This window comes from Quercus robur, chromosome 3 (genome assembly GCF_932294415.1).
Source record: "Quercus robur chromosome 3, dhQueRobu3.1, whole genome shotgun sequence".
NCBI lineage: Eukaryota > Viridiplantae > Streptophyta > Magnoliopsida > Fagales > Fagaceae > Quercus > Quercus robur.
This window is the reverse complement of record NC_065536.1, coordinates 38,768,711-38,789,914: the sequence shown is the minus strand read 5'-3', so window position 1 is coordinate 38,789,914 and position 21,204 is coordinate 38,768,711. Positions and strand designations below refer to the sequence as shown.

At 37.4% G+C, this 21,204-nt stretch overlaps 1 protein-coding gene across 1 annotated transcript; it reads left to right on the top strand.

Annotated features, from left to right (window-relative positions):
• Positions 1-1,857: 1,857 nt before the first annotated feature.
• On the top strand, positions 1,858-19,549 carry LOC126719603 (photosystem II stability/assembly factor HCF136, chloroplastic; the record flags this gene model as incomplete). Its single annotated transcript, XM_050422138.1, is given in 9 exon segments — positions 1,858-1,983; positions 1,985-2,213; positions 2,298-2,533; positions 2,628-2,758; positions 5,464-5,596; positions 14,747-14,869; positions 16,411-16,485; positions 17,821-17,936; positions 19,115-19,549. Coding segments are annotated over 9 exon segments (1,236 nt in total), but the record flags the coding sequence as incomplete, so codon positions are not given.
• Between the last annotated feature and the right edge of the window lie 1,655 nt (positions 19,550-21,204).

The following is a 21,204-nucleotide window of genomic DNA, read 5'->3' as shown; positions in this document are numbered from 1 at the left end:
GATACATGCATATCGTATGGTATTGTTGAATCGTACATATCGTACGATACATACACATGTGGATTTAAAATGAATTTATTATTATTAAAATTTGTAATTTTATTTGATTTAAACAAGTTGATAGACCTGTTTTTAACACAAAATTATTGTGCTGCTTAATTGAGTCCAATATTTTATGTATTTATGAGTTGTGGGTGCAAGTGCCTGCCCCCAAGAATTGTATGGTAGTGTCTAACTCCTCTTTGCTATGCACAATCGTCGTGCTCTAAGGAATATGCCTTAGCCAAGTGGACCAGAGGTGGAGGGTTTATGGAGTTACCACCTAGGCTAGGTCTAGGAACTATATTTGTGCCCCCTTGCAGATGGCCTTGCCTACCCAAAGTCTATGTCCGGAGTTAAGGTAAAGAGAAGTGCTAATGAATAGTACGATACGTAGGTGCATATCTTATGAATTTTATTGTATCGTTGAATCATACATATCGTACAAAACATATACATGTTGGTTTAAAATAAGTTATATATATATTATTAAAATTTGTGCTTTTATTTGATTTGAACAAGTTGTTATACTTGTCCTTAAAAAAAAAATTTATTGTGCTACTTAATTGAGTCCAATATATCATATATCAAGTTAAAGAGATGAGAAGGTATTGAACATCTAAATCTGCCTAACCTATGGTTCTAATATGTTGTCTTATCACGCACACTTACTCTAGTTCTATCCTAACATACATCTAATCATACACCTTAGCATTCATCTAAGCATGGCATATAACATCTCATCATACATGAACATATAGCATCTCATACACATCCTAATGTTCTAGGTATGGTATACATTCATCTCATCATACATGTGTCCTAGCATTCATCTAAGCATAGTGTACATATAGCATAACACCTCATATCACATAGGGCAACAAGCATTATCATATCATCACCAAGGCAACAAGCATGTCATATCATATCATCATACAAAACAGCATTAACCAACACATATTCATCATGTTATCCTACATATCATGTGTTCATCATCAAATGAGTAATTTTTTTTTTTTTTGGATTTAATTTAAAGATGAGTTGCAAGCAAGGACAAAAAAAAAAAAAAAAAAAAAATTCCCACTCATCCTCCATCCCACTTACTTTGAGGTCCCTCAATTTTCCTTTTCCTTTTAAAAAAAGCACAAATTTTTAACAATAATTGTGATGTTTGCTTATGTTTTTTATTTGATAGAGAATAAGAAAGGTGATATTGAGATTGAAGAATCAGACATGCTTGAGTTAGCAAGTGATTATGATGTTTGGTTCAATTACCAAAAAGTGTTGCCACAAAACTTCATAGGAGTGCATTCACCGTTGAATTTTGTGTTTTAGTGGGAATTTTTGTTTTTCTTTAATATTAAATCCAGATTTCCATTCATATCAATTCAGAGTTTATACATTTGTCAATGAGATTTATGCATTTTTTCAATGAATCATTGAAAAACCTAGAAATGTAATGAGATTTATGCTTTTTTGGGCACATCTTATCTCATCACACTTGTAAGTTTTTCAACGATTGTAAAATGCATAAACCTAGAATTGAGGTGAATAGAAAGTAATATTTAAAAAACAATAGAAAAACCGCTAAGCATGAGTGTGAAATAAAATTTTATTTTATTTTTAAGGGAAGTGATGAGAGTTGTGAAATGTAATACTGGGAAATGAAACGACCACGTATTGGTAATCAACTCACAGACACACAAAAAAGAAGAAGAAGAGCGGAGGTCTATCCTATCGAGTAGAAAGTAGAAAGAAAGAAAGAAAGAAAGAAAGAGAGTATTATTCTATTCTATAGTATCCGCGAAAAGCAGTTAAAACAGAAAAGGAAAGAATGGCAAAGAGTCTGTTGCAAGTGAGCGAGCAGCTCCTAATCCTAAAGCCTCCGAGCAGCACTATCACAAACCAACAAAAGCAAAAGCAAAAGCCGAAGCAAATACGAATACAATCTTGTTTGAATCGGAGACAATTCATATCCCAAACAAATATGGCAGCCTCTTCTGTTTCAATATCTCTACTACTACGTCTACTAGTACCAGAAGCAGCAGCAGCAGCAGCAGCAAAGTCCCAAGATGAAGAAGACTCTCTTTCCGATTGGGAAAGAGTGTATCTCCCCATCGACCCTGGCGTCGTCCTTCTCGATATCGCTTTCGTCCCTGACGACTTTAATCACGGTTCCTACTTCTTTCTTTCTTATTGTTTAAATTCCCATTTAGTTACATTTTTGTTGTTGTTGTTGTTTGACGTTGTGTTCTTAGGTTTTGTACTGGGGACTCGCCAAACCATTTTGGAGACCAAAAATGGTGGAAACACTTGGGTTCCGCGTTCCATTCCCTCAGCGGAAGATGAAGATTTCAACTACAGATTCAATTCCATCAGCTTCAAAGGAAAGGAGGGATGGATTGTTGGCAAACCTGCTATTCTTTTGTACACTTCCGATGCCGGAGACACCTGGGAAAGGATACCTCTAAGCTCTCAACTTCCTGGTGATATCGTAAATCCTCTTCCTCTTCTATTTCTTTTTCTAAGGGAAACCAAAGTTTGTGTTCAACACCATATAGTAGCTGACTTCGTTATAACATATGCAGGTATACATAAAAGCAACTGGAGAGAAGAGTGCAGAAATGGTGACTGACGAAGGTGCAATATATGTTACTTCAAATAGAGGCTACAACTGGAGGGCTGCAGTTCAGGAAACAGTGTCAGCTACTCTTAATAGGTGTGTTTCTGCTATAATATAAGATAGTCTAACTGTTTATAAGCTGTTTTCATTTGGAGGGTTTAAATTAAAGGTTAAATCCTGTAATAAACTGTATACTCTTAATAGGTATGTCATGTAGAAAGAATTTTGACAAACGAATGTCAAAATCTGGTTCTGATACAATATAATTGCTGCAACAGTAGTAAGGATGTTGATTATAGTGGTGATGTTCTTTTGGTCAAAAAACTCATGCTTTTAACTAAAATAATTCGTGCTTCTTTTTTTTTTTTTTTGGTTGAAATTATGCCTTTCCTTTTTTTGATAAGTAATAAGTTTATTGATATCAAAAAGGGGAGCACCCTTGTACACAGGGAGTGTACAAGGGGGCAAACAATCAAGAACAAAAATTACAAGAATCTAGGAAATCAAGAAAAGATAAAAATGATTGGTTCCGCAATGCAGCTAACCAATCCATAAAGTTCCAAAGAAAAATAGCGTCAAATCTGATCTTGATCTCTCCTTACCTTCAAAGCACCTACTATTTCGCTCTCTAATCAACCATATATACCCATTTTGATGACAACCAAATTTGCCATGCCAACATGCTAAAAACCCCACTACATATTGCGGCATAGCCCAGCTCACTACAAACAATCCGAACACCATAGCCCACATATCCATTGCAACCGGACAATGAAGAAAAAGATGATCAACCAATTCACCATTACACTTGCACATGTAGCACCAATCCAATATCAAAACCTTCCTTTTTCGTAAATTGTCAATCGTTAAGCACTTCCACAAAGCAGCAGTCCAAACAAAGAAAGCTACTTGAGAAGGAATCTTCTGTTTCCAAATACTTTTCCAAGGAAAGCAATAGTCATTGGAGCCCACTAAGAGACTATAATAGTCTTTAACTAGGAAGCCCTTCTCTCTATCAAGTTTCTAGCACGTCTTATCCTCACCAAACCCTTTCACCGAAGCACCATAAATGGTATCCATGAAACCAGCCAGTGCCTCTAATTCCCGAGCATGCACACCCCTAAAGAAACTTACATCCCAAAAAAGGACTCCATTATCAAGCTTCATAAGCTCAGCCACACTAACCTCCTTGTCTCGGCAAACTCTAAACAATTCAAGATAGCTGATTGCAAAAGAAGTCTCACCACACCAATGGTCTTGCCAAAATTTCACCCTAGACCCATCCCCAATATCATATAGAATGTGGCGAGAAAAAGAAGGCCATCCCCGACTAATATATTTCCACAAGCCAACACCATATGGACCATTAATAGGCCTAGTACACCAGCCACCCCATTCACTGCCATATTTCACCTCCATCACTTGCCTCCAAAGGGCAGCCCTCTCCATCCCAAATCTCCATAGCCACTTCCCAAGCAAAGCTTCATTAAAAAGTCTTACCTTCCTTATCCCCAAGCCACCTAAAGTAATGGGACTGCAAACAGTAGCCCATTTAACCAAATGGAATTTTGGTTCATCTCCAATGCCACCCCATAAGAAATTTCTCTGAAGTTTCTCAATTTGGTTAGCCACAGCTGCAGGAATAGGAAATAGAGATAGAAAATAAGTGGGCAAATTAGATAGAGTGCTTTTAATTAAAGTGACTCTACCTCCCTTGGATAAGTACAAACATTTCCATCCTTTTATATGTATTGGAATAGAAATTGGTTTAATATATCAAGACTTGTGATGACTGATGAAGGTCATGTTATCAGGCTTATAATGTAGAATGTAAAACTGTAGGGATAACTATCGTGAATATTGAGATGTTTGATAGGATTGTAAGACTTTTGGTAAATTGCGACATGTGCTAGAACTTTGAAGGAATTTTATTTCTTTAAATTGATTGGATTCTCTGATTATAAAAGTTAGTAAAGGTTCTTTGGTTGTAATGAAATAAGAGAAGCCTTCCAAGAATTTGCACAAGTTAACTGGTGATGCAGTTAGAGGTGGAGTGCATGGTGGAGCAAAAGATAGAAAGGAGCATTTGGTTAAAATCACCCATAAAAGAAAAATAGTGATGGATGAAAGCAAGTGAGATTTGTGAAGAATGTAATTGATATGATATAGGAGCTAAGTTCGAAGAAATTCAAGCATTGCTGGGGAGTGATTCTAGCTTATGTATTAACTCCTCCTGTTGTAAGAGCAAGCTAAAGGGTGAAATTCTGGGTTCAAGACCCATAAAGTGAGTGTGTAACTTACCGGTAAAAGATTTCAAGCATTGCTTGAATTGAAAGAGTTCAAGTCATGTCTCACATTGAGAACATAATGAGGCACTGCCACCATAAATGGGTGCAAGTGGGTATTCAAAGGGATACTTGTAAAGACACCTCTTCATGATTGGATGAAGAGATTTGTTGAGTCATGAGAAGTGAAATTAAGAGCTGTGATGATCCTATAAATATGGTTGGTAGCATAACTATTTGTGTATTCTACAAGAGGTGGAAGAAATTTTTTTGTTTAGTGTGTTTGTGTAAGAGCATCATTAGGTATACTGGGTTTTTGGGTTTGAGAGTGTAAGTTTCTGTGCTTGAAAATTGATAACTTTTAATCCACATCATTAATAGTAGATTTGATTGTGGACATGAGCAATTGGCCAAATCAAATTAATTTTTGTGTCTTGTTATACTGGTAGAAAAGTTAATAGAATGGCTTTAGTTTGGACAGGTAAGATGTTCACATTGTCTTCCTTTCCTTTTCAGAACGGTTTCTAGTGGTATTAGTGGTGCAAGCTATTACACAGGAACTTTTAATACTGTGAATCGCTCTCCAGATGGAAGGTATGTTGCTGTCTCAAGCCGTGGTAACTTCTATCTTACATGGGAGCCTGGGCAGGTGAGGTCCTTCTCTGTTCTGATGCCATTGGGCTTTCCTACTCTTTACGTAATGCTGTTACATGAGGCTTGCCTGCTTTTAAACCCAAATCAGATGCATTCCAAGGAGTATTTTTTTCTTTTGTATTCACTGTTAGAAACATGAACATCTTGATAAATATTCCTAGTCTTGAGTGTAATATGTGATGAAACTCCAATGAGTTGTTTCATTCAGTGCAGTACTTGTCCAAGTGAGCAGCAATGTTGTTGCCCATTCGTATTTAGCATTATTATCTGAGGTTGTATGAATTGGTTTAATGCAAGAAGAGCATAACTTTAGAGGGGATTTGTTACAAACTGGAATAAAACGATAAAAATTCAATTGGCTGAGTCATTTACATAGGGACACATACTCTTCTCTTACTTTGTGAAGATGCAATTGAGTTATTTTTGACTAATCACATTAAAAATTCAATTAGTCGAGTTGAAATTTTAGTTTCAGTTGAGTCAAATTGTACTTAGAAATTCTATTTAGATCCTCACCTCAAATTTTGATATATTAAATTATCTTGGCAACTGTATACCATATAATAACTACAGTAACTTATCACTTTAACTGGTTCATGTCTCTCAGCCTTTTTCATAGCTGAAAATATTTGTATGGCAGGAAACCATTGAATTCAGAAAAAGGATTTGACTAAACAAAATAATTAATGGAGAGAAAAAAAGGGGGGTGGGGTTTGGAGTTGGCATTGATCAGTTTTGTATACATACATATTTCACATATGTCGTGAGGTGTACAGTACATATATTTGTGTATTTACACAAATCCAAATTGCACTAAGGTGAGCCAAATAGGTTTTCGATGAAAAATAACCCCATATAACAAACCAACCAATCCTAGTCCCAATGTAAGGTCTGCAAGATATGGGAGTGTACCACAAGCATAAAATAAGATATTTAGACGCACCAAATTATTATCAATAAAGCTCATTGCAACTTTTCACTAGGAGTACGTTACTATTTTGTTCTATTAAAAAATCAGTATTGCATATGCAAATTTGGTCTCACATTTTTAGGTGACTATATTTTAATTATGTTAAAATAACAAAGATTATGACTTTGGATAGAATAGAATGGAGGAAAAGAATGCATGTGGCTGACCTTGACTAATCGGTTGATGATTCATAGCCGATTCCAACAAATTTAGGACTAAGACTTTGTTGTTGTTGTATATTTTAATTATGTTTTCTCTGTGAAATTTCTGCAATTATTTGTGTTGAGATGCAATGTAAACTGTACTTAATAGCTCATTATAACTTCAGTACATCTTTATTTTACTTGGTTCTAGGATGTTGATCTTATGAGTATCTCTTTAGGACCTTCAACATAATTGTTTCTATTTGTTAAATTATCAATTGTCCCAAAAGTTTAAGCTATCATGAAATAGTGAATTTACTCATTTAACCATAATTCTAGCACTCCCTCCCTTTTAATAGGTGAGACCCAACACGTGAGATTTTTAACATTTTAAATGGGAGGTAGAGTGAAGACAGAGATCAAACTCAGAATCTCCTGCTCTGATATCATGTTAAATTACTGATTATCCTAAAAGTTTAAACTATTAGGAAATAGTGAATTTAGTCACTTAACCATAATTCTAACACTATTCTCTAAATACTTTATTTTCATCATAATGAACACAAAGTACTTTTCCTTTTTTAATAAAACTTCATACTTATTATAACATATTTGAAATATGTGCCTTCCATCTAAAAGCAAGGGTTTTTTTTTTTTTGGTTGTTGTTGTTGTTGTTTTTATTCACCATTTACTACCTAAATGTAAAGCTTCCTCTGAAGTAGGTTTTGAAAACGCTTCTTTTAGTGTTAACAAACCACAATATGCCGAATTAGTTATTCAATTAGTGGCATACAGGTGGAATTCCTTTTGTATGATTGTGGGACATCATCGGTTTGAGAATTTAATTAAGGCATGATCACTGTATCTTAATACCATATATTAGGATTAGCTTACCCAATATATTATTACTTGCAAGGTGAAGATAAGTGAACCATGTGTAGGAATTGCTTTGATTGTAGATTTGTTAGTAGAAGTTTTGAATCTTATGAAAAGATCATCAAGGAATGGTGGTTTTCTTCGTTGTTGTACATATTAATATGTATATCCTGCTTGGCATACCTCTTTAGTGCCTCTTTCTCATGGCGGGAAGAGAACAACAAACGAATGCCTACTCTGCTTTTTAGAACCAGAAAGGCACTTTGCTCGGTCGAAGTGTGTGTATATATATATTGTAGGAGGGCAAAGATTTGGCCTGTAGTGGCCCAAGCCGGGCACCAATAAGTATAGATTAGGCCAAAACTTAATGTTCCCCAAGCTGAAGCGCAAACTTACATGTCCCCGGCAAGCATATCCGAACAAATCCCACTATCCCTGAGGAGGAAAAGTAGTGCGTTGGGGGAATCCACCTACCGAGTACAGGATTTGGTGTCGGGCACAAGTTACTATAAAATCATTTCAATGGTAGGTTTGTGGGTCCCATCCCTAATGCATGATTAGACATGTTAAACAGTGACCTGGACTTAGGAAGCCACCCAAACCCTATAAGTGGAGGGACCCATATACGTGTGAAATATTCTCTCATAATGACAGACCTACTAAAGCAAGCCTATAAAAATAAACCAAGGGGGAAAAAAAAAACGAGGGTGGAATTTAGGTTAGGGGAGAGAAACACGAGGGAAAAGTGAGAGCCTAGAATGCCATTCTGGGTAAGGTGATCTAGCTCGGACACCTAACGGGGGGACCTCGACTGCATGATATCCACCTCAGACAGCCATATTTCAGGCTAACAAACTCCATATCTTTGTCTTAAACCATCAACCATTAGCCAAACCTCTTTTGGGACCTCCTGTTGTGGGCTAAGCCCAAGAAAGAACACAAATTAATTTGGAGCTTAGGCCCAACAAGCCTAAAGACCATGTCTTTGCCTAAAATAAGCTAAGGATAGAAACATTGCATTAGCCTGACCTCGGTTACTGACAAGGTGAAAACCTATGACTCTCCTCGTCTACAGATCCAAAGGTACTAGACCATGTCTTTACCTAAAATAAGCTAAGCATAGAAACCTTGCCTTAGCCTGACCTTAGTCACTAACAAGGTGAAAACCTAAGGCTCTCCTCTTCTACGGATCCAAAGGTACTAGACCATGTCTTTGCCTAAGATAAGCTAAGGACAGAAACCTTGCCTCAGCCTGACCTCGGTCACTGACAAGGTGAAAACCTAAGGCTCTCTCCTCTTCTAAGGGTTCAAAGGCACTAGACCATGTCTTCACCTAAAATAAGTAAAGGACATAAGCTTTGCTTCAACCTAACCTCGGTCACCGAAGAGAGGGAAACTAAGTAACTTGTTCAATCAAACATGATTCTATTCTTGGTATGTGATAGAGTTCGTTGTTAGAATAGATAACGGAGTTATATCGTACATTGGTTAATTAAGCTCGACAACATTGTTATATCCCACAAACCGGCACTTTTTGTTATTTTATCAAGATAAGAAAAATAGGTATAAAAAGGAGAGTGAGCAACAACACTTAGTAAATAAGGTAAAAGTACTTTTCATTGATGGAAGTAAACTATTACAAAAAAAAGGAATGGAGAAAAGGCTCTCTAGGTCTATGGCCCCTCCCTGGTTACATTTGACATGGGAGGGGGATTGGCCTCGGGACCACTGAGAGTTGGGAGAGGCATTACAACTGGGGCTTTGGGGGTAGAGGGGGATCTCCACCGTAGGGACACCAGCTAGACGGGAGGGGCATCTTCGACTTCCATAACATTAGTCTGAGCTGCAATAGTTTGGACCTCCATGTCGAGGAAAAATTCCTCCATATCTGAGCCACCCAGCTCCTTGGCAATTGGAACCCCCTTTGTGGGCAATTGGGTTGATGATCCTAAAGCCCCACTTTTGTTCCCTACCAGTTCGGCGGGATAAGGGATTCTCTCCACGACACGAAAGGGGGAGTTGAGTGGCACTTTGATGGCATCCAAGGCGGCCACCCAACTGTGCTTGGCGACCACGTCAATAAGGAGTCCTTGGCGTCAAAAAAGCCCATATCATAGAACTTCTGCTTGTCCTTTGCATGGCGCTTTTTCATCGCCTCCATCTCAGCTGATCTACCTGTGACCAGGCTCAAAGCCTCAGCTAGTTTCGTATCAAACTCCTCGGCCCTCTTCATTGGGGAATCCACCCTCTTTCAGCCACTACCTAAGCTATTTCGGCCCGGTGGCCTTAGCCCACTTGGCTTTGGAGTTTGCTCTCCAACACCTACCTGAGAGCAGTTTCCTTTTCACGGTCCTTGGCTGCCTTTTTTAGGCAAGCCTCAAGTGCATGAACCCCCTGGCAAGCTTGCTAGCAAAACAAAGAAGACTCGAATAACAAGGATAGTAGAAGATTGTAGATAAAGAAACATAGGGGAGGTCAAGTCCTTGCTACTTACCACCATGGTGTGTCTCTCCATGGCTAGCAGGACGTCCATGTTTGTTGGCGTAAGTAAGGCCTTGCCGAGGCTGTCGGCGACCCACCCCCTACACCTTTCCTCCACTAGCAAGTACTCTCGTTAGAGGGGAGTGGGCCCTTACGCAGCTTGAATTCGTGAGTGTAAGGTGGAGGGGGTGTCTCCTCCCTTTGTCCCCTTTGAGTGGGAGGGATGGGCTGTACTTCAGACTAAGGTTGTTGCTCCTTTGGAATGGCAGTTATTTGGCTTCCTTGGCTTGCCTCCATTTGGGGCCTCTTGCCTGGACAGTTGCTTGGCGAGGTGACCACCATGGTGGGCAGGAGTGGGACCAATGTTATGAATACCATTCTAGACTCCGTTTTGGTTTGTCTAGTGGAATATAATATTTCTGTACTGGCATATTTTAGTGTACCGTTTCAAGGTTCCTAAAAAAAATTAAAAATAATATATATATATATATATATATATATTTATATATATATTCTTATACAAGATACAACATAAAATTATCTATCCAAAGAAGTAAATCTCAAATAATACAAATCATTTAGTCATTGCATAACAATTACTTTTTTAGGATATTAAAACATAAATATGTACTTAGATAATGAATAACAACGATTAAAAACAACACAATTAAGTGTGTGTGTATATATATAAAGATTCAATAAATAAGTTTGAAACTTTTAAACTCTCTTGTCATCCTTTTGAGTTTTGTCCTTTCCAATGCTTTGTCACGGGTGGGGTCAGCAAGCTAAAAGGCAAACATAATGATGAAACAAAGAAAAAACTTAAGAAAAAGACTAAGACGAAGAGGCAGAGAGTTTAAGAAGAAGAAGAAGAAGGGTTGACCTTTGAGTTGTTTGCGATGGTTGGGTTTGTTCTTCAGGCGATTGGTGCTCAATGGCGACATATTGTGCTGATGCGTTTGTTAGTTTAGGGATTTTTCTCTTTTCTTCTAAAAGCTGGTACTAGCCAAAACTTACATTTTAGCCAAAATTGATCGGAATGACCCGACACACGTTGGAATTGGACCTGAGGTGGAACGGGTGGTATTACCGTTCCGGATTGCGTACTAGTATGAGATATTCCAACTGTTCCGGCTAGAACAAAACGGCTTTAATAACAATGGGCAGGACTACGACTGGAGGGACCTGCCCTGAACCCCTTCGTGGGGTAGCCAAGGAGTCATCTACCACCAAGGTCCTTCTTTGGACCACCATTTCCTCGGTCTAGGGCTCTTCGGTGGCCTTGGGTTCCTTGGTGGAAAAGTATTGATGAGCTGAAGTGTTTGTTAAGGGTGGAGGTGAGTCCCTTCTATGTTGATGAGGACCAGCTTGCCGAGCCTTGTATGTTTGTAAGTTCGGCAAAAATCCTTTAAGCTGAACGTTGACATAGGAGAGGACTGGATGATCTGCCCTCAATGCGGATCCTAGAAATCCCCGTACAAAGGTTTATATCTGAGGATCAAGTGTGCCGTGCGAAGCTGATTGTGACCGTTTGAATGAACGTAGATCTCGGATCGAAGAATCTGATTGAGATCGTGTACTTCCACAAACCTCAGATTTTGCTTCATGAAGTTGGGGTTTGAAGAAAAACAAAGAAAATCAGAGAAGGCAAGACACAAATATGATGAATGGATGACAGAACACTTCATAGGTGTAAAATGACTCATGCTTCACGGACTTGGTTTGTTTGAGGAAGTTAGACATGGGATTTCCCCGGCTTGCTAGTTCCTAGTGATCTTCAAGAATTCCCTGTGATAATTCTCATGGTTTTAAAAAACTGGACCGGAGGCAAAATCATTTTTGCCTCTGGTTCTTGGTTTAGCCCAGTTTTTAATCGATTTTGGACATTTTTACTAGATCGGCGGTTCCCAGTTGAACTGGTCGCACTGGCCGGTCCGGTTGGGTGCGGTTTTTAAAACTATAATAATTCTTGCTGGAATTAGGCAGGCATGATGTAAGCCTTACCCGTCCTTTGCGGGTCTTAAAATAGTAGTTTGTGGATGGACTACCACAACAATTGTACAATGTTTATGTTGTACTGGGTGACTTTTAGGTCGAATTTTCTATTGAGCTCATTAACACACCGCACTACTCAGAATAAGTTCGGCGAGCACTTATTGGGACAGAGCCTATAAAACCTTAAGAGGTTAATCAGAAGAGGGCTGAGAGGAAACCTAAACCCACCCTTTATAACAGCTATTAAAGGGACAAAAATGGTCCCTGGTACCCTCTGGTCGGCTATGGAATCCTAATGACAATGCTCAATGCTACGTCATTAGGATTATGGTATTTGGCCTTAAAGGCTGTCAAAGCCTCAGGAGCATTTACTAGCCTAACAAATTTACTCATGGTTACGCTAAATTGAAAGAAGAGAAGAGGCAAAGTGTACTTACAAGAAAGAAAGGCGAGTAGGCTCGGGAAGATCTCTCTATAAGCGGGGTGAAAGAGAAAGTTGGCAAAAGAGTGAGGAGGTCAGAGGAGAAGAAACAGAAGAAATAAGGCCAGGGCCTCAAAAAGAATTCCACAGACCTAGTTTGTTTGAGGAGGTTAGACATGGGATTTCTCTGACGTGCTAGTTCCTAGTGATCTTCAAGAATTCCCTATGATAATTCTCATGGTTTTAAAAACTGGACCGGAGGCAAAACTGTTTTTGCCTCCGGTTCTTGGTTTAACCCTATTTTTGACCGGTTTTGGGCATTTTTACCAGACCGGCGGTTCCCAGTTGAACTGGTTGCACTGGCTGGTTCGGTCTAGTCCGTTTTTTAAAACCATGATAATTCTTGCTGGAATTAGGCAGGCATGATATAAGCCTTACCCGTCCTTTGCGAGTCTTAAAATAGTAGTTTGTGGACGGACTACCACAACAATTGTACACAGTTTATGTTGTGGTGGGTGAGTTTTAGGTCGAATTTTCTATTGAGCTCATCAACACACCCTACTACTCGGAATAAGTTCGGCGAGAACTTATTGGGACAAAGCCTATAAAACCTTAAGAGGTTAATTAGAAGAGGGATAAGAGGAAACCTAACCCCACCCTTTATAACAGCTATTAAAAGGACAAAAATGGTCCTTGGTACCCTTTGGTCGGCTGTGGAATCCTGATGACAGTACTCAATGCTACGTCATTAGGAATATGGTATTTGGCCTTAAAGGCCGTCAAAGCCTCATGAGCGTTTACTAACCTAGCAAATTTACTCATGGCTACGGTAAATTGAAAAAAGAGAGGGGGCAAAGTTTACTTACAAGGAAGAAAGGTGAGTAGGTTTGGGAAGATCTCTCTATAAGCGGGGTGAAAGAGAAAGTTGGCAAAAGAGTGAGGAGCTCAGAGGAGAAGAAATAGAAGAAATAAGGCCAGGGCCTTAAAAAGGTTATTTATAAGGGAGAAATTAGGGAAGTGGCTGGGAAAATTACAGCCCACTTCGCCCCTCAAGTTCCACGTGCCTCGGGAGCCCAACAGGCAATTGATTTTGGCTGTTGATCCAATGACAGCTATTAAGACACGTGCGAGGAGACTAGCTGTCGAATCCGGTGCATTAATTACCTGATGGTTGATGTCATTGAGACATGATGATTACAGTGACACATGTCCTAAGATGCTGGGAACAGAACCACGATCCCCTCACCACGTATGGGAGATGGGATTATGGGGGGCTATTGTATTAGGGCAAAAATTCGGCCCATACTAGGCCCAAGCTTGGCACCATTAAGTTTAGGTTTGGCCCAAACTTAATGGTCACCAAGCTGCAACGTAGACCTACATGTCCTTGGCAAGCATATCCGAACAAATCCTAGTATCCCTAAGGAGGGAAAGTAGTGTGTTGGGGTAATTTGCCTGCCGAGCATAGGATTTGGCGTCGGGCACAAGTTACTAAAAAATTATTTCAATGGCAAGTTTGTGGGTCCCATCCCTAATGCATGATTAGACATGCTAAAACAGTAATCCAGACTCAAGAAGCCACCCAAAACCTATAAGTGAAGGGACCCACGTACGTGCAAAATATTCTCTCATCATGACAGACACACTAAAGCAAGCCTATGAAAATAAACCAAGGGGAAAGAAAACGAAAGTGGAACTTAGTTCAGGGGAGAGAAAGATGAGGGAAAAGTGAGAGCTTAGAACACCATCATGGGGTAAGGTGATATAGCTTGGACACCCAAAGGGGGGACCACAGCTGTTTGATATCCACCTCGAACAGCCATATTTAAGCAAACAAACTCCGTATCTTTGTCTTAAACCATCCATCGTTAGACAAACCTCTTCTGGGACCTCCCATTGTGGGCTAAGCCCAAGAAAGAATACAAATTAATTTTGGGTTTAGACCCAATGAGCCCAAAGTCGTTGTGAAGCACAACCACACACACACACACACATATATATCAAGTACCTATTGTATGTCAGTCATCCACATGAGAGTAGGTGAGTAGTTATGATATTGTATATATATATCCATTCATCCCATTTTATTTTTACCTAAAATAAAAAAGTTGTCATTGATTTCCTTTCATTAGTTGCCTGTGTAAGTCATAGTTAATTTATTGTGTTCTGTGGCTATTTATGTAAATGAGTACTGAGCTTCAAGTTTCATTTAAGGAAGTGCACTCAGATAGATAATCATTGCTTTTTGAAATTTTCAGCCGTTCTGGCAGCCACATAACAGAGCAGTTGCAAGGAGAATTCAGAACATGGGATGGAGAGCTGATGGTGGTCTTTGGCTTCTAGTTCGTGGAGGGGGACTTTATCTTAGCAAAGGCACAGGGGTAAGTAATGTGGGGATATCTCTTTCGTTAAGTTGTCTAATATATTTTAGATAAGAAATTTTATTTGTGTGCATGTGGTGATTTTCTATTGCTGTCATATTTTATTTGATGTAGCCTTATTCGGCTGCATCGCTCTGGTTATCTTGTATGGACATCAGTGGGGATGTATTTTTATTAGAAATTTCTAGTTTATAGGAGGGAAATGGAATTTTGAGTTGAAAAAAGATGATTACTTTCTAGAGGAAAAAAGGTTCAGTTGACTAACAACATGGGAAAGTGAAGATTTAATTTCTATGAACAAGCAAGTTGCCACTAGGAAAAGGCAAAGGAGCTTATCCTTATCCATTTAGTGATTTGTCTCTGAGGGCATAAAGGTGAAAATACAAAAGCAGAGGTAATTCTGATAACTATTCTGTTTGATTTTGGTTACAAATGTCTTTGTCACTTTGTCAACTTTAAAAATAAGAGAGTGTGTATGTGTCTTGTTCTGCGAAGTACCAAAAAAATAACTCCAAGTACAACTGGTGAGTTTTCTTTATGCTATTCTCTTTGTACTTTTCCTAGGCTGCACGGCTGTCTGATTATAGAATTACTGGAGATATCTTACTCTAAATGCACTCTAAATGCCAGGGACATAGGGGGATGGAGCCATATTACTGAGTGTGCTTTTTGGACACAGGCCTTATTTATATTGGCACAGGACCAGGACTTGGAGTTAGCACGAATTCCTTAATAGCTAAAATATCATACTTGGAAACTTCTATCACAAGGAGAGTGATGGAAGTTTAATAGGGGGTTTGATTTATTGCTTAGACGTTTAGAGAGTTCTATGTGATTATTATCGATATACACTGTTGTTCATCATTCTAGAATGATATAATTCATGGACGTGGCATATACTATGGTGTGCTTTATTGATGCAGTGAGATAGTCACAAGAAGTAGAAAATGTCTACTACTATGGTGTGCTAGGCATGGAATTAAGCTGAAATAAAAGGAAATTTTCCCAAAAACTGAAAATTGAGAAAATTACCAGAAGTAATACTACAAACTCTGGGAAACATCTTAGAACTGACAGAAACTTATTCTATCTTTTAAAACCAAAATCAGGAGGAGGAAACGTTACCATAAAAAAATGGAGGCCTAAACATAGGAATTTGGCCAAAAAGCGGGGCATAAGGTACAACTGTAAGATGATGAATTATTCCCCACACATCATTTCCCTTAAGGTTACCAAATTTCACGCTATTCTGCTACTGGAGGATTTCTATTGGTGCCTTTTCACTTTCTGAATTTCTTCCATTGCCAATTATCAGCTCTGGCTTGTCTGTTCTACATCATTTATGTACATTTACTATTTTTTTTCCAGCTGTCAAGTTTGTGTCATTGAATGTTATATTGTGTCATTGAATGTTATATTCTTTATATGGGTCTCTGGTACATTGATTTTGATGCAATTCTTTGCTTGTCGTTCTACTTCACCCCTCCACTTTCTCCTTTAATTGCTTATTGATGGATGTAGCAATTTTTAATTTTTTTTAGGTAACAGAAGAGTTTGAAGAAGTTTCAGTTCAAAGCCGGGGTTTTGGCATTCTTGATATTGGGTACCGATCAGAGGTAACAATTTTCTCATTAGGTGGTGGTGTTATGATTATGTGCAGATCTTCAATGTCTTGAAATAAAATTAGAGTATGGTCCGTATTATCTACTTTGCAATCAATATTTTTCAAATGAAGAGTAATTCTAATAAAGTCATGGATGATCAGAAACGGGTGTACCTTCTTTCATTTGAAAGCTGTATTTAGCATTACTTCATGTACAAACGATTTATGAGAGATTCTATGTACAAATGGATGGTTATGTATCAACTTTCTAAACCAAAACCACAATCCTGCAACTGTCCTTTCCTCTCTACAACCCCTCATAGAACTCATCTGCCAGAGACAACTGAATTGTACCATGTGTTTCGTTCCAAGAGAACTTTTTCCTCATCTTGTAACTGTACTGGTAAAGCATCCTTGCCCTTTAGTACTCTCAGTAATCCTTATTGCGCTAATAAAGTATGCATCTTTATACACCATTAATCAAAAGCATTTTTCCCTACAAATTTTCCTGCCTTGAATTTTTCTTTTCATGAAATATTTGTTTTCTAGCAAAAATTTAAATAACCCTATAATATCAGCTTCATCATATGTTGGTGTCAGCAGAAAACAAACTTGTTAGCTGCGTAGATCCACCTACGACCTTCTACATACTGGAAAGCATTGATTTGATGCTGGCTAGCTAAAACAGCATTCTCTTTTACAAGCTCCCATTGCACTATGTAATCCTCACAAAATTCAGATGGACAACATTTTCTTGAAATCTCTAAATAAATACGGTGGCACATTTAAGCTAGGGTGACATGTATCTTTCACCTCTGTGAGGATATTAGAGTCAGTAAACTCAACCAAAAGTCACATAAATGGCTGATGCCCTGAGGTTGAGGCCTAGTGGCAAAGGCTTAGTGGCAAAGGCTTACTCCTATATGACTTGGTTGGGTCAACACCTTGAGATTGAAACCTCAAGGGTACAATGTTGGTTTATCAGGAAATCCACCCTGGTGGGCTTGAGGTTAAACTCTAGTTGAACCCACCAGAGGGAACACCTGCTGCCCCACATCCGTGTCTAGGACCTTCAAGCATTGATTCCTCAGCATGTTAGTGTTGTTGTGGTCATGTCTATGCAGGATCTTCCAGGGAATGGTTGTCTCCCCTCCCCCCCCCCCCCCCCCCCCCCCCCCCTCTTTTTTTCTTTTAAAAAAATAAATTTAGTTGGGGCCCATTCCAAAGCACTGAGGTTGAGGCCTAGTGACAAAGAACTGGATTTGCATTAAAGTTTGAGAATGTTTGCATTATAAGTGAGCTTAGAAATTTAATCCTGGTCTGGACCCCTTATGATTTTTCTGTGCAGGAAGAGGCTTGGGCGGCAGGGGGAAGTGGGATCTTACTAAGAACTACTAACGGTGGCAAGACATGGACCCGTGACAAAGCAGCTGATAATATTGCTGCCAATCTATACTCAGTGAAGTGAGTGTAACCCTTTAATAACTTGCCTATATATATATATATATATATATATATATATATATGGATTGGGTTCTAGTTACACCTAGTGTAACTTTACAAGAGTTGAACTTTTTTTGGACCATTGACTTGTATTAGATCCAAGGGTGAAAAAACACTCATGTTCAAATTAGTAATTTAAGTCATTAAAAAAAAAAAAACAGCATTAATTCTCCACTTTCCCCGTCATCATCTTTTTCCTCTCTCCCTAGAGTTAAAGCTTAATATCCTCCATGATATGGGCTTTCTCTCTTGGTAAATCTCCATAGAGGACATATGGTTCTTTAAAAATTTGAATTACCTTAAAAGGTCAAAATCTGTTTCATTAAAAGCACTCAAATATTTAAAACTCTGTCCATTGTACTCAAAATCCTCAAGCTGGCCCTTAGTTAGAACACTCCCAGGATCAACTTAATATTACTTTTTGCTGTATATTTTAGAAATCATGACATATTGGTATTCTGAATTGGGCAAAAAAAAAAAAAAAAAAAACTTATCAATTTGTCTTCTACTTTGGGTTCAAGTTTAAGAATAGAGAGAGAAGTCAGCAATTAAAATTTTGAGTTGGGGTCTAATGAATCATTTGTGAATGGAGAGAGAGAGAGAGAGAGAGAGAGAGAGAGATTTGGGGTCTAATGAATCCATTTGGAGATTTTTTTTTTTTTTTTCATTTAATAAGAAGAGTTAATCCCTTAAATTACTAATTTCTTGAGAACATTAATGATATGTTTATGAGTGTTTTTCCACCCTTAGATCTAATACAAATCAATAGTCAAAAAAATGTGTAACTCTTATACCAGGTGTAACTTTAACCCATATATATATTTATATATATTAATGCATATGCTTACTCCCTTACCATCTCTACAATGTAATTATAAGGTCTCCATTCTTTTCAGTCCATTTTTATACATAAATATATATGTATTTATATATATATATATATATATATATATATGATGTGCAGAGAAATGAAGGGGAAAGCAAATAAATCTGGAATAGCACCAAACAAGAAATAAATGCATATGATTTTGTACTCCTTTTGAAGAATTCTAGAAGATATTTTAAAATTTTAGGTTAATCTCCTTTACCCTCATTAGTCATTATAAGATCTTGATGGTTTATTAATTTATCTGTGGCAGGTTTATCAACGACAGGAAAGGATTTGTACTAGGAAATGATGGAGTCCTGCTTCGCTATCTTGGATGAAGCGGTAATCATACATCTATGAAAACTCAAAACCCAAAAAAAAAAAAAAAAAAAAAAAAAAAAAGACCAGAAAGAACTTAGGAATGTCATTACCTTAGAAGGTTGATGGTCAAAAATGGCAGACAGAAATTGGAAGTGCCTCTTTGTTGGTTTTTGAGCGGTAAAACTACTTTGTTGACAGTTGAATAGGTGCAGGTTTCTTAACCATGCCAACAATTTTGTACTACTAAATTCCACCTTCATGGTGTGTTGTGCAATGCCGTGAAGAGGAGCCTAAACTTCATCTTTTAATGTTTTAGGGATAAAATTTAGCTACAAAATTGATTGTAACCTTAAGTTACAACCTTAATAAAATAAACATTATTATATATTTTGAAAATTTAACCGTTGAATTGCATGCTATTTATGCTCTTAATACACATGTCAAATTTTTTGTCAATTAGACATTATTTATTATATAATTTATAAACTTATATTTTATACATAATTTTAAACTACAAAAATTAGAATTTAAACAATTTATTGATGACATAGTTATTGATCTTTATTTTTCTAGAATTTTTACAAGCACAGAGAATATAAGAAGATGTAATCCAATGGTAGATTTGTCAAAATTCACCTTTAATAAAAATATATTGAGTAAGGTTATAGTTTTAAGTTACAACCAATTTTGTAACTATACTTTATTCATGTTGTAATTGTCAAGTACTTATTACTATTCGAAGTGGCAATCCCTTGCCAAATGTGCAGTCCTTCAGAGAGGAACTCATAGTAACAAAATTTTTCGGACTATTGCAACTTGTCAGAGTCAGATAATTAAGATACGGTATTGGATACAAAGATTATCTATTTATTATTTAAAAAGTATTTGGCAATTGTTTCCTTATTATTTTTTTATCATGATTAAAAAAAAAAAAAAATAACGTGTTATTATACCTATGCTATACATGTAGCATTCTTTCTTTGTGTTGAATTTTTAAAGCATGCTTTTTGTGTGAAAGAAGCGGAATCATATCCGTCCACATACTACCATACACCAATTGTATTTTATAAAGATGGAATGTTAGGATGATGATGATATAATAGATGTGTTTTCTCACATTCAAGTTTTGTATAGGTGTTTTGAGGGTTGTGTAGCTAAATTGACATTTTTTCATGCACAAAGTATTTGGGAGTCTAAGAGAGAAATGTTTTGAGCATTAGCAGCATATTGTAATTATTTCTAAATTTATTTATTTATTTATTTTTTTTGTATAGGTATTTGTACTCCTATACTAGGTTAGCTAAACTCCTATGCTTCTATAGGTTAAAAAAATAAAAAAGTGAAATGTTAACAGATGCCCTAAAAGCATTAATTTAGAATGTATTTTAGAAAGTATTTATGGGAAGATAAAAAAAAAGTAATTGATTTTTTAACTGCTAAATATTTCTCATAAAAATAATACTAAAAATTTTCTAAAATGGTTCATTAGTAAATGCCTTAAGCGCCCTCATTAGTCAAACCCATAAAAAATTTAGCAAAAAAGATTTCGAACTCTGAATCCTTCTTGTGATAAATGTCCCATGTGGCCTATTTGTCTTAACTAAGTAAACTCAACACAGACAAAATTCTAGTAAAAAGTTGGGCAACCATAAAACACTTTGAAAAGAAAATTCATTCCACCATTTTCAATCTCTATTTTAGTCAAACAATCTAACTTTAGATCTCGTCGTTGCATAAGATAAAACGAAATCAAAGAGGTAAGGCAAAACATATGGTAATGCTCATTGGTTTAAAAAAGTAAATGTTCAAAAATATTAGTGGTCTCATTCCCATAAGACCACTAAAAATTCATCTTGCAACCCCCACACTATCAATGAAGACTAGCTACTGCAAGTCTAGGAGAGGAATTTAGCTAGAAGTTGGAGTCGAGTCATACGGCCTGCAAGATCTTTTGTCAAAGCATCCTAAAAGGGTGAAAAGAACCCAACATCTCCTAAGAAAAATTAACCAACTTGGACTTGGCGTTCTTCAGCTTGCCTC